Source organism: Pelmatolapia mariae, linkage group LG9, assembly GCF_036321145.2.
Source record: "Pelmatolapia mariae isolate MD_Pm_ZW linkage group LG9, Pm_UMD_F_2, whole genome shotgun sequence".
NCBI classification, from domain to species: Eukaryota; Metazoa; Chordata; class Actinopteri; order Cichliformes; family Cichlidae; genus Pelmatolapia; species Pelmatolapia mariae.
Window position 1 is genome coordinate 33,318,346 of NC_086235.1, and position 15,279 is coordinate 33,333,624.

The window sequence follows — 15,279 nt, forward strand, 5'->3', positions numbered from 1 at the left end:
ATGATGGGAAGCTGCATTAGCCTGTGATGTTGGTTTATTCCACGCCCCTTTCCCAGCCCCCCACCCCCTACTCTGCCTTACAAACACACGCACACACACACACACACACACAGTTTCCTCATTTCATAGGACATTACACTTCCCCGGAGAATATTAGAACAATGGCTATGACTTCATATCCAACACATGTACAGTACAGTGCAAAAGCTTCGAGTCACCTTCATTTCTTTATACTTTACTAGAGAAGTAGATGCAGTACTCTAAAACATCCGCAAATATACATCAAAAGCCGGAACTGTCTTGAGCAAGCTTTCTGGTGATTTCTTTAAGCAGGAACAGTTCTCCAGGCTTCTTGAAGAACAGTTCTTTGGACGTTAGCTGTCTTGTTTTCTGTTCTCTGTCGAGATGATCCCACACTTCTTACACAATGATTAGGGCAGTGCATGAACGATGGTGTTCAGTTGTGTGTCTTTCACTCCACCGGCAGTGTGTTTAGGATCACCGTCATGATGAAAAACAAAGCCTGTCTTCCAGAAGTTATTACATGGAGGATCGACATCTTTTCCTGAGCTAACTAAAGGCGTCTCACAGGGTTCTATTCTGGGACCTATTTGATTTTCAGAAAAGGGTGGTTGCAACTCCGGGTTAGGGATGTTACTGCCCCAGGTGGAGAAGTTCAAGTGGCGTTTATTAGTATGGGTTGAATGGAACATGAGATTGACAGCTGGATTGGGATGGTGTCCACAGTCATGTAAATACTGTACTGATCTGTTGTAGTGAGGAGAAAGCTGAGCATAAAAGCAAAACTGTAAATTTACTGGTCACACTTGTACAGTGGGACAGGGTTAAAAAGAATCAGATCAGATCAGGCCCAGGTCCTATTCAGTTCATTTCCATCAGGATCTGATTTTGGATCCATTCACAGTGGCTTTTTTTTGTCCCCCACAATCTGCATCTGTATTCAAAATTGCTCATTTTTTCAAAATTATACTGAAATACCTCACTAATAGTTGACCAACATATAGATTGCTTATTTCTTATTACATGTTTCCCTTAACTGATTAAACTTCAACATTCAAAAAAGACTTGGAAAGTTACCCTGCATTTCTGATTTAAATATGAAACAGGTACTCTAACGTAACTCAGTAAAAATCTGCTCTGGCTGTAAGAGAGCCATCATCAATCAGTGAAGGCTTGTTTTCAGTCCCACAGAAAAACTTGTCTGTAAACAATGTAACAAAAGGTATTCTGAGACATCTAATATACCACTGCGGTTCATTGTGAAGTCAAGATTTCTTTCTTACTTGAAGGCAAACTTCAGTGGTAACAGAATTCCTAACAAGGTCAGAGCACAGCCATAGTCTTTATATAAAGAAAAAGCATGCTTCTCATTGTAAAAAATGAAGTCTGTGTAGAAGTGTCTTTTACCTGCATCAGCTCCAGTTGCCAACAGGAACTTCTGTGGTTGTAGAGAAAACCCAAAGAAAATGATTCCACTGCTCCCTTAATCTCGACGAACTTTGGTAAGTAAAGTATGGCCCAATTTAGAGTACAACAGACAGTAAAATGATGTATAATTGAAGGTGCTTTGTGATTGACAAGTCACTAACGCATGCTAATGTTAAGTTCTTAAAATTGGACTTAATGCACAAAGTAGAGTGGGAGAAATATGCTTTTGTTCCCACCAGACGCAGTCAAGATGTAGTCTGTAGACAAAAGGGTGTAATAATGTAACTGTGTGGCACTTATCTGAATAAAGTTATTTAAATTGGATTTTACATGCATGTTAATTTTGGCTCGAGTTTACTTCTGCATCAGTCTCATAGTTGCTGCTGAGATCCGTCATATTCTGCAGGTAATCTGCACGTTTTAGTCAGGCAATGGTGATTTATCACTGTCAGAACCTTTTATTACTTTGCCTCCCATTCCTCTCCTCTCTGTCTGTAGCTACTTGGAGTTTGTTCATACTTAAAGCTTTGAGTACCAAATAAAGTACCTCCACACTTACATAGCAACAATGTCATTTCACATTTCACATAGAGATATAATACATTTAATATTAAATAACAAGCATAGTTTATTCTGCTTCTTTTTACCAAAACAATGGTGCCGTCAGAAGAGATGCAAAAGTTCCAAGCATTTCATTGGTGCAAGTTATAAGTCACAGTACTATTACAGGTCATAGTGAAAATTAAAAAAAACATCACAGACCAAAAAATCCAACATCATAACAGAGGTCAAATAGAAATAATATCATTGGATATGAAATTTGACAATGGTAGTTTCTAATTTATACAGATCCAGTTTTTATGAGTGCTTTCCCATTTTTGCCAAATTTCCAATGTAAAAGTGTGTTTTAATCTGTAACTGTTGGAGTGTTTTTACTGGTCACACTTGTACAGTGGGACAGCGTTAGTTTAGGGAGTAGTGCCGGGTGGCATTGATTGGATTTTTTTAGAGTATTTGGTAGTTTTTTGCTCGAAGTCTCAATATGAGGTCCAAAGAGATGTTAAAGCAAGTGAAGGAACCCATCAGTAGGCTGAAAAAACAAAATAAACCTATCAGAAATTGGCACATTCAGCAAAGGAAGGAATACAGCTCAGCAATTTTAAAAGGCTTGAAAGACCACAGAAGAAAATTAAGCTTGATGATTGCAGAAAAATTCCAAGGTGGTATGCATGTCATGGTTTTTATGCAACAACTGACTACATTTAAGTGTTGTCCAAGTAGGGGAAAATAATCTAGCATTGAGTCCTAAAGAGTAATAGTTAGCACGAGGACAAAACAGTAGTTGAAAAATCTCAATTACACAAATTTATTAAGTCATGTCAACAAACATGCTAATATTTCAGGCTTGTGGCATTCGTCAGAGCAAACTGGAGGTCATATCATGTATATCAACCCAGTATCACTGCAAAGCGTGTAATAGACACAGCGGTCCATCATGTCCATTTCACGCTTTGCCTCTCCACAACATAAAATAGACGCACATGCACAAGTTGCAGTAAGTTGCATTAATCTGCAGTGCCAGCAGAGGGAGATATTTTATTTCAAGTCAACATGAAAATAATCGCAGGACGTGTTTAAACAGACATTATTAACACATTTACATGTAAATACATATTAGCCATCTAACTTAATTGCTTCTAGGTGTGAATGCAGCATCACACCAAGGTGCATCTCAAAATGGTGCTCTATGAGATTGGTACAACCGGAAGGGGCGAACCACATCTGCAAAATGTCTCAATGCATGCTCAATCATCCAGGAAATGAAATTCTGTTCATCTGGACGTAGCGTTTTCAGTGGGAGAAACGTTTCGTCACTCATCCAAGTGACTTCTTCAGTCTCCAGCTGACTGCAGCTTTCCCCAACATTATAAACAGTACATTTGCATAATGACCGAAATTAGCACCATTGGTGAACAAAGGGCTCTGAGGTCAGTTTCTTGATCAACAATATGCAAATTCTCATTACAATTGGTCAACAACCGCTGATCAAAGACAACTGATCACTAATAATTGATCATGAGTACCATTCACAGAGATTTGGGGAATGGCTGCAATCACAGCACTGTAAGATGATGAAAAATATGTCCTTAGGCCCCTTCCGCAATTCAGAGATGGTTTCCCTTTTCATGTAAATGGCCTCCTTGACTCCCAAACCATCAATATTATTTTGCTTTGTTTCTTCCAGTGTGGAGGTCTTAACCACAATCAGTTGTTACTGCCTGGTCCAGCCTTGAATCTCTTTCTTCTGGCTGTAGCCTTCCAACATTGTCATCTTTTGAGATATACACACCATGTTTCACCAGGAGCTACTCTAGCCACAGGATAAACTTCTTTCACTCTTCCTGTGGTGCAACCGAGGGTTGTTCTTATTTTTTTCAGTCACTGATTAATGGTTAGATATACCAGATTTATGGAGTGCTTTTTATTATAGAGCAACAAACTATTCCAGTAAAAAAAATTAAATGCAGATCTACTAGATTTGTGAGACGCCATGTCCTCTCCAGCTTATGACTTATCTGCTTTAAGGTGCACGTTTTAGAGTTATACCAGGGAGTCAAGTAATTCAGGTAGCTGGTAAATGTTGAGTCTGTCATTTTCAGTGTCTACATGGATGTTAAAATCACAAACAATAATTCTTTTTCCTGATCTCGGCACAAAATCACATAAAAGTCTGAGAAATCTGATAGAAACTCTGAACTAGTACCAGGTGGAAGATAGATAACAACAAATAAAACAGGTTTTTGAGTTATCGGGATACTTTGCAAGATGTGTTTCCATGTTCCCAAGGCACAGATTCTTTAGGGGCCTGGAAGCAGAAAAAGCCCTCCTTGTGCAGTACTGGTGTAGCGAAGGATAATACTGACCTCTATCCTGCTCGTCTTGGCCTCCAGAAGGTTGATGGCTTCTTGATCCTCTCTAGTTCTGGTTACTTGTTCTCACAGTACATAAGGAAGGTAAAAAATCAGGCTGCCATAATTTTTCCACAATTTGTTTCAGTTCGAGCTCTGCCAGGCACTGTTATGGACAAGCCGAGTTGGTCCATCCAATGTGAATCTTCATGGCAGCCGGACATGCTGGTGGCTCAAGAATTACTGGTGCAATAGGTTTTATAACATGGCTGTGACCAGCACCAACAAAGGATGGAAATGTTCCAAGGACTGTAAGGGAAGATCTTTGAGGTGCTTATATTTTGTCAGAATGGCAGCAGGATAGGAATGGTCATTCAGGCCAAGGAATTTAGCTGTGAAAGCTGCAGTGTCTGGAAGGTCTTATGAGACTTGGCTGCAGGAGATATCTGGAACGACAGAGACGGGCTGCTAATAGTTTGGACATCTTGGCGGCTCATTCTTAAGGCCAAGCTGTTTTCTGCACCTTAGATACCAAGTGTCAGTGTAGCATTGGAGAGGAGCATGGTAAGCTCATCATGCTGATAGATGTGTACTTTAGTTGTGGAGCAAGACTCTGAGTATCTTAAGAAGGACTCGTTTGTAGTCTGTGGGCTTGTCCAGATATGTTCTAGAGACCTTTAGAATTTGTATGAGTTTTCCTCATGTAAGATGTGAAGGTGATGGACCTTGCAGATACTGCATGGCTTCTTCAGTCTGCACTGGGTTGCCTGGTGACTCGGCAATCTGATCCCTATTGAATACCTTAAGCTGGTGCATTGACTGAGGTAGTGGCCATCTTTGTTGCAACAGGGTAGAAGGTCTTGGATGTTCTTTTCTTGCTGACTGACTGATTAAGCTTAGCGACCTAGGGATTTAATAGTAATAGTAACTGAATGTGTTGGTGACTTGAGCTGCCATTTCTGATTTTGACTGCACTTGTTTCTGTCCTTTGCTGTTGGTCTGTATTTCTAAGCTTTGACACCATGTTTCATACTGGAGGCACTCTGATAGGCCAAAGAGGGTGAACACTGCTCCACGTTGGCAACCTATTCGTCTGCAAAACTCTTTTCATTGTATCGCTCTTGGCAACTTAGAAGTCACTGCACACGTGACCCACATCTTAACACAGGTTCAACGTCTGGGCCAAGACTTTGAGACAAGCTGGGAGGCTGCAGGAAAGGTTGACAAGCTGGGTCTGGTGTGCAGTGGAGCTAAGGTGAATACTGATCCAGTGATACCGATGTTCCAGTGGTAAAAGTTCTTAGGGGTGTCTGAGCTCCTGAGTAAAAGAAGATGGAGAAATTCACAGGAGCTTCCAGCTGATTTTAAACAGAAACTTGGAACACAACCTGCTGCCGACAGTTTTAGTCTTCCTTCTCTCAACTGCAGAATCTTCTTCTGCCTAAAAGAGAAAAAAAAAATCAAGGAATAAAGTTGTGTCTAAGAATCTATATTTATTTCTTCCAGGACTTCCAGGAACTGAAGACCTCTACAGGGAGTCTTCCAGTTGGAGAATTGACTGGACATTAGGTGGTGATTTCATACCTGTCCATCTGTAATCTGTGAATTTAATGTGTTCTGGAGCAGGTTAGATTCCTGATTAAGAAGTGAACCACTTTTGTAATGCAGAAAACCCAAGGCTAACCTCAAAGTTACCTGGATAAGATGAAACCTGCTTTGTTAGCCTCTGATATTGGTTGAATGGGTTGTAGTGCTAATAGGAAAAACAGTTCTGGGAACAAAACAATCAGAGACAGACAGAGATATCTCCTCACGGATTTATCTGCTTCTGTCTTTCATTTCCGGCATTTCTATTAGATGACTGAACCGTAATGCAGTAATTACTGGGAATCAGAGGATGTAAACACTCCAGTGTTATAGTTAACCCCATAAGGGATCCCACAGGAGCACAAATGCAAAACAGAAAGAGGAGGAAATAGAGGAGGATAGAGAGAGCGAGAGAGAATGAATTATGAGATTCAGCTCAGACAGCAGAGATCTGCAGAGAAAGAATTAATGGTAATGTATAAGTCTAATGAGGGAGAGAAAGGAAAGAAAAGCATAAAATGAAACACAGACAGCGCTGCATTTATGTGATACTAAAGTAAACATATATCTCCATAATCTCCATTTGGCTGTGAAAGTGATTTATGAGGCTGGCGTGACAGGCAGTTGCAGCAGCAGAGGGTTTACGGATGATTGCACTCTTGAAGATGATTTTGTCACTTGAGATTATTTGGGCTCTTTGTCACAACCTTCACGTTGTTATTTGATTTATGTGCTTCAGTCTTGGGGAATGTAACTTTTTGCTGTCAGGAGAAATATAAATAACTGCTGATAACAGCCCGACTGTCTTTTTACTACCTTTATTTAGATGCTCAATACTTTACGTGCCTTATCAGAGAGACTTATGTTTGATAAAAGTGTCACTTGTAAGCAAAAGAAAAAGAACTTTTTTTAAATTGTACTTATTTGCAGCCCCTCTCTTCAAAGGTGAGGATTGATGTCATACAAATCTTTGTTTTTCTTGCAGGTCCACTGCAAATTACTCAAGTAGTGAATTTTTAGCTACCTTTTTTTTCTTTTTCTTTAACTTATTATGTTTTATATCCTATGTCCAAGACAATCAAATGATTGGACAGACAGGTTCCATGGTTTATCACATGTTAAGAGCCTTTAAAGCTTTGGGTAGATGTCTGAATGATTTCTGTGTACTAATGCAATTAGCACAACATTTTTATACATAGCAACAGAACAGAAATATAACAATAAGAAAGAACACCAATATCCAGTAAGATCAATGCCATTTAGCAATTGAGATTTTTTTTTTTGCCATGCAAGATTTCCAGTGCAAGACATTATCTTGGCACATCTACTGCTCCAAGCAGCATCATGTTCTCTTTTTATTTGATAACTGTAGTTATTAGCTGCTTTTCAATTTAGAATGACATCTAAAGGACACATTTATAGTGTCCAGAGAATTGAGCCTTTTCATCTGGCCTTTACTGCACTTTTACAAGGTCTGTGACCCTTTTGAGGAAGATTTACAAACCATTTAGAACCACAGATGAACTGCCACAGAAACATGCATTTGTGTGTTCACCATCAGTTTTCCTACAATGCTGACTTGATGCTGCAGGCATGGAGACTGTGAGCAGGCGTTGGAAGAGATTCAGGAATCTGGTGCCTTTTGCAGCATTTCTCATGGAATTATCTTATAAATAATATTACCTGCTCTGAGGTACAGACTTGAGTGAAGTTCTAATACATTATTAGTCTCTTACTTAGCACTAAGTAACAAATACTGAACTTTTCCTTTGTTTTTGCAGAACAACAGCATAGTTGCCATTATTGTTAACCCAGGCCTTGAACAACCCAGTGTGGAAATCTCACTTTTGATGATCTACATATTTGGTTTGGCAAAGATTTTATGCTCTTTCTAATGCAAGCCTCCTCATTCATCTGGGCTTAAGTTTGGCACTAGGAGCGCACTAGCTTGTGGCAAATGCATTTGTCTGTAAATTGCACATCTTCACGTGTGTGCGCTTGCTAACTAAGCCTGTCGCTTTAGCATGTTTTTCAACATGTAGGGTAGTGCCATAAGCTTCCATGGATGTCCTTAAAAGTCTGAAACACACACTATGAGACCATGTCCTGATTTTCTCTAGCAGAGTTGTCAGCAGGAGTGAAAATGGAGAAGCCTGCTGGATGCAGTTATCAAATAGAAATCACTCAGTGCTTTATGTAAATGAAGAAAAGAAAACAACCCGTAGAGAGAAACTCTACTGTAATCAAACATTAAGTCAAACGCATGCAACAAAATAATCAGTGTTACATTAAAGATCCATGCAGTATCATTGTGGGTGGCTATAGCTCAGTCAGTAGAGTGGATCATCTACTAATCAGACAGATTGAAGGTTAGATCCCCAGCTACTCCACCATGCATGTCAAAGTGTTACCGGATAAGATGGAGAACTCTGTGTTGCCCTGATGCATCTGCTGGTGCACGTTTGTCTGTGAGTGTTAAACAAGGTGCTTAGGTGGGGAAAAAAGCACATTTGTGTGCAACTGGGTGGATGAGGATTATAGCAAAAAGTGCTTTGAGTGCTCAATTAGAGCAGAAAAGTGCTATTTAAGTACTGGTCCATTCACTATTTACTAACGAACAGCAGCGTTGTAAGGAGACAGAAGCTGACTAGAGCTCAGCATCATCCTGCTAACACTGGGACCAGCTGAGAACACACTCTGTGTGTGTGTGTGTGTGTGTGTGTGAGTGTGAGTGTGAGTGTGAGAGAGAGAGAGAGAGAGAGAGAGAGAGAGATGCAGGGTAATTGGTGTCAGCTTTAATTAGCGGCTCCGTGCCTGACACCATATAGAGCTGCTGAACTGGTGACACTATAAAACCAACATTTATACCCATTAACCCTGAACATGTGGAAGCTGAAGAAGGATGGATGTTATGCAGAGTTCAGGGTGGAGTGGGTGGAGATGGGGGGTGATATGTGACAAAAGGATGGCAGAAAGAGTGAAAGGAAAGGGTTATACGATGATAGTGACACCGGCTATGATGTATGGCTTGGAGACACTAGCACAGACAGAAACACGTGAGGCTGAGCTGCAGGTATAAAGATTTTTACTGGGAGTGTCCAGGATGGACAGGATTAGAAACAAATACATCAGAAATATGTCGGAGTGTGTCAGAGCAGGCAAGGCTGAGATGGTTTGGACATGTGCAGATGAGGAACGGTGGAGATGAGTATGGAGCTGCCAGGCAGGAGCAAAAGAGGAACACCATGAATGTAAAAGATTCATGAATGTGGTGAAGGAGGACACGCAGAGGGTTGGTGTGACAGAGGAGGATGCTGGGGATAGGCTGAGATGGCGGCAGATGATTTAGATCCCTAAAGGAAGTAGACAAAAAAAGATTTAAGGGGGAATGCAAGTGACGCATCCATATTTTAGTATTTTAGTTTATGTGGAACTGTCCTTGAATTTTCAGATTTAAATAAAGACAATTCCACTATAAACAAAACCCATGCTCATGAAATTTGGTAGTAATATAGAAATATATACAATTAAAATGAGATTGTCATTACTATAAAGGTAAAAATAAGTTTTCAATCTTACCTGCCACAATATATGGACCATGTCAAATAGAGACTTCTGCTTCCATCTTGTGGCAGTTGGGGGTAATGCTCCAGCTCAAGACATGAAAATGAGAATTCTGCATCAAGATGATGGGAGAAGTAGGATTGTTTGCAAAAGGCTACAGTCATTCAACAGTTTATACACATTTGAACATTACTGCGCATAATTCATGACACACATGCTTACTTCTGCTTTTTGCTGACAAATAGCACACTGCTTCAACAGTGGTTCTGGGGTGTGGGGAGGCCTCTCCATGGCTCGCTGTCTTTCATTGTGTGTGCGTTTTAATCCAAGTATGCTTTTACTGCTTTTACTATTTGGGATCATTATGCTGAAAAACAAAGCCGTTGCCAATCAGACATTTGCTTCAGTGTCACAAAACAATAAACATCTGGCCAATAGAAAGTGGACCCGTGACAGTCACAGCTACAGTTGTGGGCCACACACACACACTTCTAACTGGGCGAGTATAATGCTGTCTCTTTTGTCTTGTATATGCAGTACAGTCTATGCTCTGAAGTAGTTCATCAGCATTATTGGCTGGATTATCTTCTGACTCAGTGCATTCCCATGATGCATTGAGTATTTCTTGTTCACTCACCTGTCTGTACTGAATCATACCTGTTATTAATCTCTGGCTCTCTTCCACAGCATGTCTTCATCCTGTCTTCCTTCTCTCACCCCAACCGGTCGCAGCAGATGGCCCCGCCCCTCCCTGAGCCTGGTTCTGCTGGAGGTTTATTCCTGTTAAAAGGGAGTTTTTCCTTCCCATTGCTGCCAAAGTGCTTGCTCATATTGGCTCCTATGATTGTTGGGTTTTTCCCTGTATGTATTATTGTAGGGTATACCTTACAATATAAAGCGCCTTGAGGCGACTGTTGTTGTGATTTGGCGCTGTATAAATAAAATTGAATTTGGAGTACAGAGCATTTTATCTGGATCTTTGCATTTCCACAAGCTTTTAAAATACAGTGCAAAAACTAAAGAGCACTCTCCACAGAACACTTATTGGTTTAATCAGTAAATAAGACAACTTTCAGCACTTTTGTAGTGTTTATTTACAGCACAGCACATTCATGTACAAATCTGTTTAGCTTATAATTTCACAGACATTACATTTACAGGACAGACCCAATTGAAGCCTGGAGAGTTCATGGCTTCCATGTCCAAGCTGTCCACATCAGGAAGGACTGAACCTTGAGGAGACCAGTCTGTTTTCTAAAAGGAAGGTTTTCTATGTGACGTGGGTCTTTAAATCATATTGTTTTACACTAACACAGAATTTTTTGAAAAAATCTCAGTAATATTTGTAACATTATACAGAAATACTACTACTGCTGACAATAATAACCATGAAAAACAGCAAGAAGTGAGACCATCGTTCTCTGCCCATGGCACTAAATACAAAGCACAGACACACAGGAGGCTCAGTGAAATGCAAACATGCCAACAGAGATTTGATCGTTGGCAACTGCACATCACTTATGTGTGTGCTTTATTTAGCCACCACCCTCCTGCTGAGGTCATGAGTCCAGGCTGCTCTGAGGGTGGGGGTGGGGGGGTCTGTCCGAGTCACTCTATTAACACATTTCCTGTCAGTCACTGTGCGTGCTCAAACTTTTCTGAAATATTTTGCTGGCATCAAATTAAAAATCTTAAATCTTAATGAGCGGAAATGGAAACCAGAGATCATATGTTTGAGTAATCTTTATCTGAGTGCTAAGGTGAAATAAATAAAGCTTGCAGAGTCATACAGTGGCACTCATACTCAAACCCCATTGGCTCACAGGGGGCCTAAGAGGAAGGACCACAGCACTTGCACACTGCACGTGTCTTCAGATACTTCAAACTCTGTTTGAATCCAGATATATAAACTACACTGTATTACTTCTAGAGAGCCAGCTGCAAGCGTACAAGGACTTTTATTAGTCATATTAATAAGAGAGCAGGAACAATAATGGCTGCATTTAGAAATAATTTAGATGCATAGCACCAGCATTTTATATTTTTCCTTTATTATGCAAGTAGTTCTTTAAGTTGCACTTAACTAAATAACAATAAAAAAGCTGTTCTGTAGCTTTTTCTCATATGACAGTCTCTCGTGTTTATGCCCACTGTTTGTGATCCAGAGCTACAAAACAGGCCTGGCGATCAGTGTTCTGTCATCTTAAGCCAAAAATGAACTTTCAGTTTCAATCAGTGTTGGAAATGTTTGTGTACAGGTCTGCATGTACGTATCTGTGCTGGTCTTTGACAGCTTTTACAGCTCCCATTCCCAGAATGTGAATTCTGCTCAAACACACTGAGGCGGAGGTCTCTCTTTTGGTATCAAATGGGAGCAAACAGTGTCTCATGCTGCCGCTACACTCTGTCAGTTATTACAACAGCAAACCAAATAAAATACAACATCAAGCTACAGTAGTTACTTTAGGAGGTGTTGAGGAGGAGGAGGAGGGTAAAGCGAAGTTGGCTTTGCAGGTTCTTAAAAAGTTCCAACAGTTGAAATAAGAGACTGACTGTGCAACAGTATCTGATTATATACTTACAGTATATATTTAAGAGGGTTTGTGTGGTAATGTGACAGCACTAAGTTCTCCTCAGTGAGATTGCTGGTGCGTGTGATGGGTCAGTAGATGAACTCTCCAGGGACCTCCTGCAGGGCACTGAAGGGCTCCTCGAACTTGAAGCGTTTGGAAATGGCTTTCTGCTCAGCAGTCAGGGCCGCCTCCTCCACGCTGGAGGCGGAGGACTGACGGCATTGACCCAGGGTGTAGGCTGCCATGACTATCAGCTCCTCTGTCAGCGGGCCATGAACTTCCTCTGCATCCTCTTCCTCAGCTGAGCTTGTACTTGTGGGAGGTTCGGGGCTGCTGGTGGAGCTGCTGGTGGAGCTGGGCTCTTCCTCCACAGAGAGGATCTCCTCCACTGTCTGGTTGTCCTGAGGCTCAGTGGGCTGAAGCCACGGATGTGTGAGACAGTGCTCGGCTGTGGCCCGCTCCCTGGATACAAACACAGACCCACATGTGAAACTGTTATCCATGTCTCCAAAAGTTGATTCTGTTCATCTGGACGTAGCGTTTTGTGGGAGAAATGTTTCGTCACTCATCCAAGTGACTTCTTCAGTCTCAGCTGACTGCAGGTTTCCCCACTCTTATAAACAGTACATTTGCATAAGATTGCACATCAGATGAACAGAATCAACTTTTGGAGATTTACTTACCTGGATGATTGAGCATGCATCAAGACATGTCATACTCTGTTTCAGTGGCAGTCAGCCATTTATCTTAAACTGGTCATAGCAGGTCAAATGTTATAAAAAATGCCGATTAAGCTCCAAAGATAAGAGAAATACACAAAGGCAAAAATGATACCACATTCTGAGGCCACATTAGAGTGAACTGTGTTGTTTCTGTGACTGACTGTGGGTGTTTGCGGAGCAGCATTTGGATGAAGGACAGAGCAGCTGGGTCCAGCTGCTGAAGCTCCTCATCACTGTAGCTCACACTGAGCTGGGAAATGTTGAGAAACGTCTCCTGCTTGTCTTCGCCCAGGAATGGAGAGATTCCTGTGAGCATCACATATGCCAGCACACCAACACTCCTAAACACACAGAAAGCAAAATATTCAGGCTTCGAGTGTGATCGAATGCAACACTTAAAACAAGGAATACTGTTTCTATGACAACAAAACAAGAAAGGTGAACAATCAAAGTTCATATCTGGGATCTTGGCTTCAGTTTTGTTGGTACTCTCGTAGTTAACAGTCCAACGATACGACGTATATGCAGGTAAGCAGCAAAAACTGATGGACAACATTCAGAAACACTGATGTGTGTGTCTCAGTGTTTGTATGATTCAAGCCTTTTGAGACTTTGTAAAAGATTCTGATGTTTTTTGTGATGAACATATTTGTAACCCAAACTACAGATTGTATTTTAAGACTGCTGAAGACAAGCACATTGCCTGAAAATCACCCATACTGCCAGTAGGGGGCAACAAAGTTAAAAGTTCTACTCAAATGAAGCTCATATTGGAAAGAAAGCTGAGGAAATTGTATTGAGATGTCTGTTTGTGTGACTGCTGCGATAGGTAATTAGCAAAATTCATCAAATACAAGTTTTCAAAACCTTTTGTTCCACATGAAATTTATCTCAGTATACCACTATAGGACTTTCCTTACCACATGTCTGTTGCTGTGCTTATTGGCTCATAATTCAGAATCTCAGGAGCTGTAAAGACGAACAGACAGTTGTTATTTAGAATCACCCCAGTGTTCGATTCTTGTAAGGTGGTAGAAACAAGGCTGAGCAACAACTCACCAACATACTCTGGGGTTCCCATAATCTCTCTTAGTTCTTGGTGGCTGCTGACCATCCTGGACAGACCAAAGTCCACAATCTTAATGTCACCCAGAGGAGAAGTGCTCGTCAGCAGGATGTTCTGAGGCTGACAGGACAGCACACGTGTTATCGTTAGACAGCTTTTTAAACTGTGTTAACTTGTGTGTGTTTCATGGAGTCAACTGGCTGACCTTCAAAGCATTTTACTACAGAGTGAGAACTGAGTAGCACTTCAAGCACTTTCTATCACATGCACAGTTATACCAATTACCTAATAATTATGTGTTTGAACTATAGGAGGAAGGTGGAGTGTTGTGGGATAACCCAGGCAAACCTTAGCCTGTGCAAATGTTGCCCATCACTTTCACACGGGAAATACTCAATTTGTGCTTTAAACTGATTTCACTGGGGCAGATGTCATTCAAAATACAGATGTTTCCCTCTGCCTCCACGTGAGATATAAGTTCAGTTGCTGTTAGACCCATATAGACTTTTTGTGTCATGGTGATGTTTACACAAAGAATGTATCAGGGGTTAGTTTACAAGATTGGAAATGTATCAACTACACAAGTGACACAAAGTAAAGGTTCAAGGTTCTTTATTTCTCACATGCATAGTTATACAAGTATAACACACAGTGAAATGTATCCTGACACGCTCCTCGACATGTGCAAAGGGGGGGGGGGGGGTAGAGGAATAACACACATATATATATATATATATATACACACATATACATATATAGAGAGAGAGAGAGACTCTATATAACTATGTAACTGTCCTCATATATATATATATATAGATATATATAGATATATAGATATATAGAGAGAGAGAGAGAGAGAGAGAGAGAGAGAGAGAGAGAGAGAGAGAGAGAGAGAGAGAGAGAGAGAGAGAGAGAGAGAGAGAGAGAGAGAGAGAGAGAGAGAGAGAGAGAGAGAGAGAGAACAGTTACAAGTACCTGGGGATCCCGCAGGCAAATGGGAACCATGAAGAGGCCGCTAGGAAAGCTGCAACCACCAAGTACCTGCAGAGGGTCAGGCAAGTCCTGAGGAGTCAGCTGAACGGTAAGAACAAGATCCGGGCTATCAACACCTACGCCCTGCCCGTGATCAGGTACCCTGCTGGGGTAATAGGCTGGCCAAAGGAGGAGATAGAAGCCACTGACATAAAGACAAGAAAGCTCCTTACCATGCATGGAGGGTTTCACCCCAAGTCCAGCACCCTGAGGCTGTACGCTAAGCGGAAGGAAGGAGGCCGGGGACTGGTGAGTGTCAGCACCACAGTCCAGGATGAGACAAGAAACATCCACGAATACATCACGAAGATGGCCCCAACTGACAGTGTGCTCAGTGAATACCTCAGGCAGCAGAAACTCAAGAAAGAGGAGGAAGG

General features: G+C 41.2%; 1 protein-coding gene across 2 annotated transcripts in view; it reads right to left on the reverse strand.

The window, feature by feature from the left end:
• Positions 1 to 10,590: 10,590 nt before the first annotated feature.
• Positions 10,591 to 15,279, reverse strand: part of stk17a (serine/threonine kinase 17a) — a 44,257-nt gene continuing 39,568 nt past the window's right edge. For both annotated transcript variants that reach the window (XM_063484280.1, XM_063484279.1), the window contains 4 exons: positions 13,864 to 13,990; positions 13,725 to 13,773; positions 12,966 to 13,145; positions 10,591 to 12,544 (listed from right to left, as the gene is read on the reverse strand). In XM_063484280.1, the coding sequence (XP_063340350.1) occupies positions 12,172 to 12,544; positions 12,966 to 13,145; positions 13,725 to 13,773; positions 13,864 to 13,990 (729 nt within the window). In that variant the 3' untranslated portion in view covers positions 10,591 to 12,171. The remainder of the gene's footprint in view (positions 12,545 to 12,965; positions 13,146 to 13,724; positions 13,774 to 13,863; positions 13,991 to 15,279) is intronic.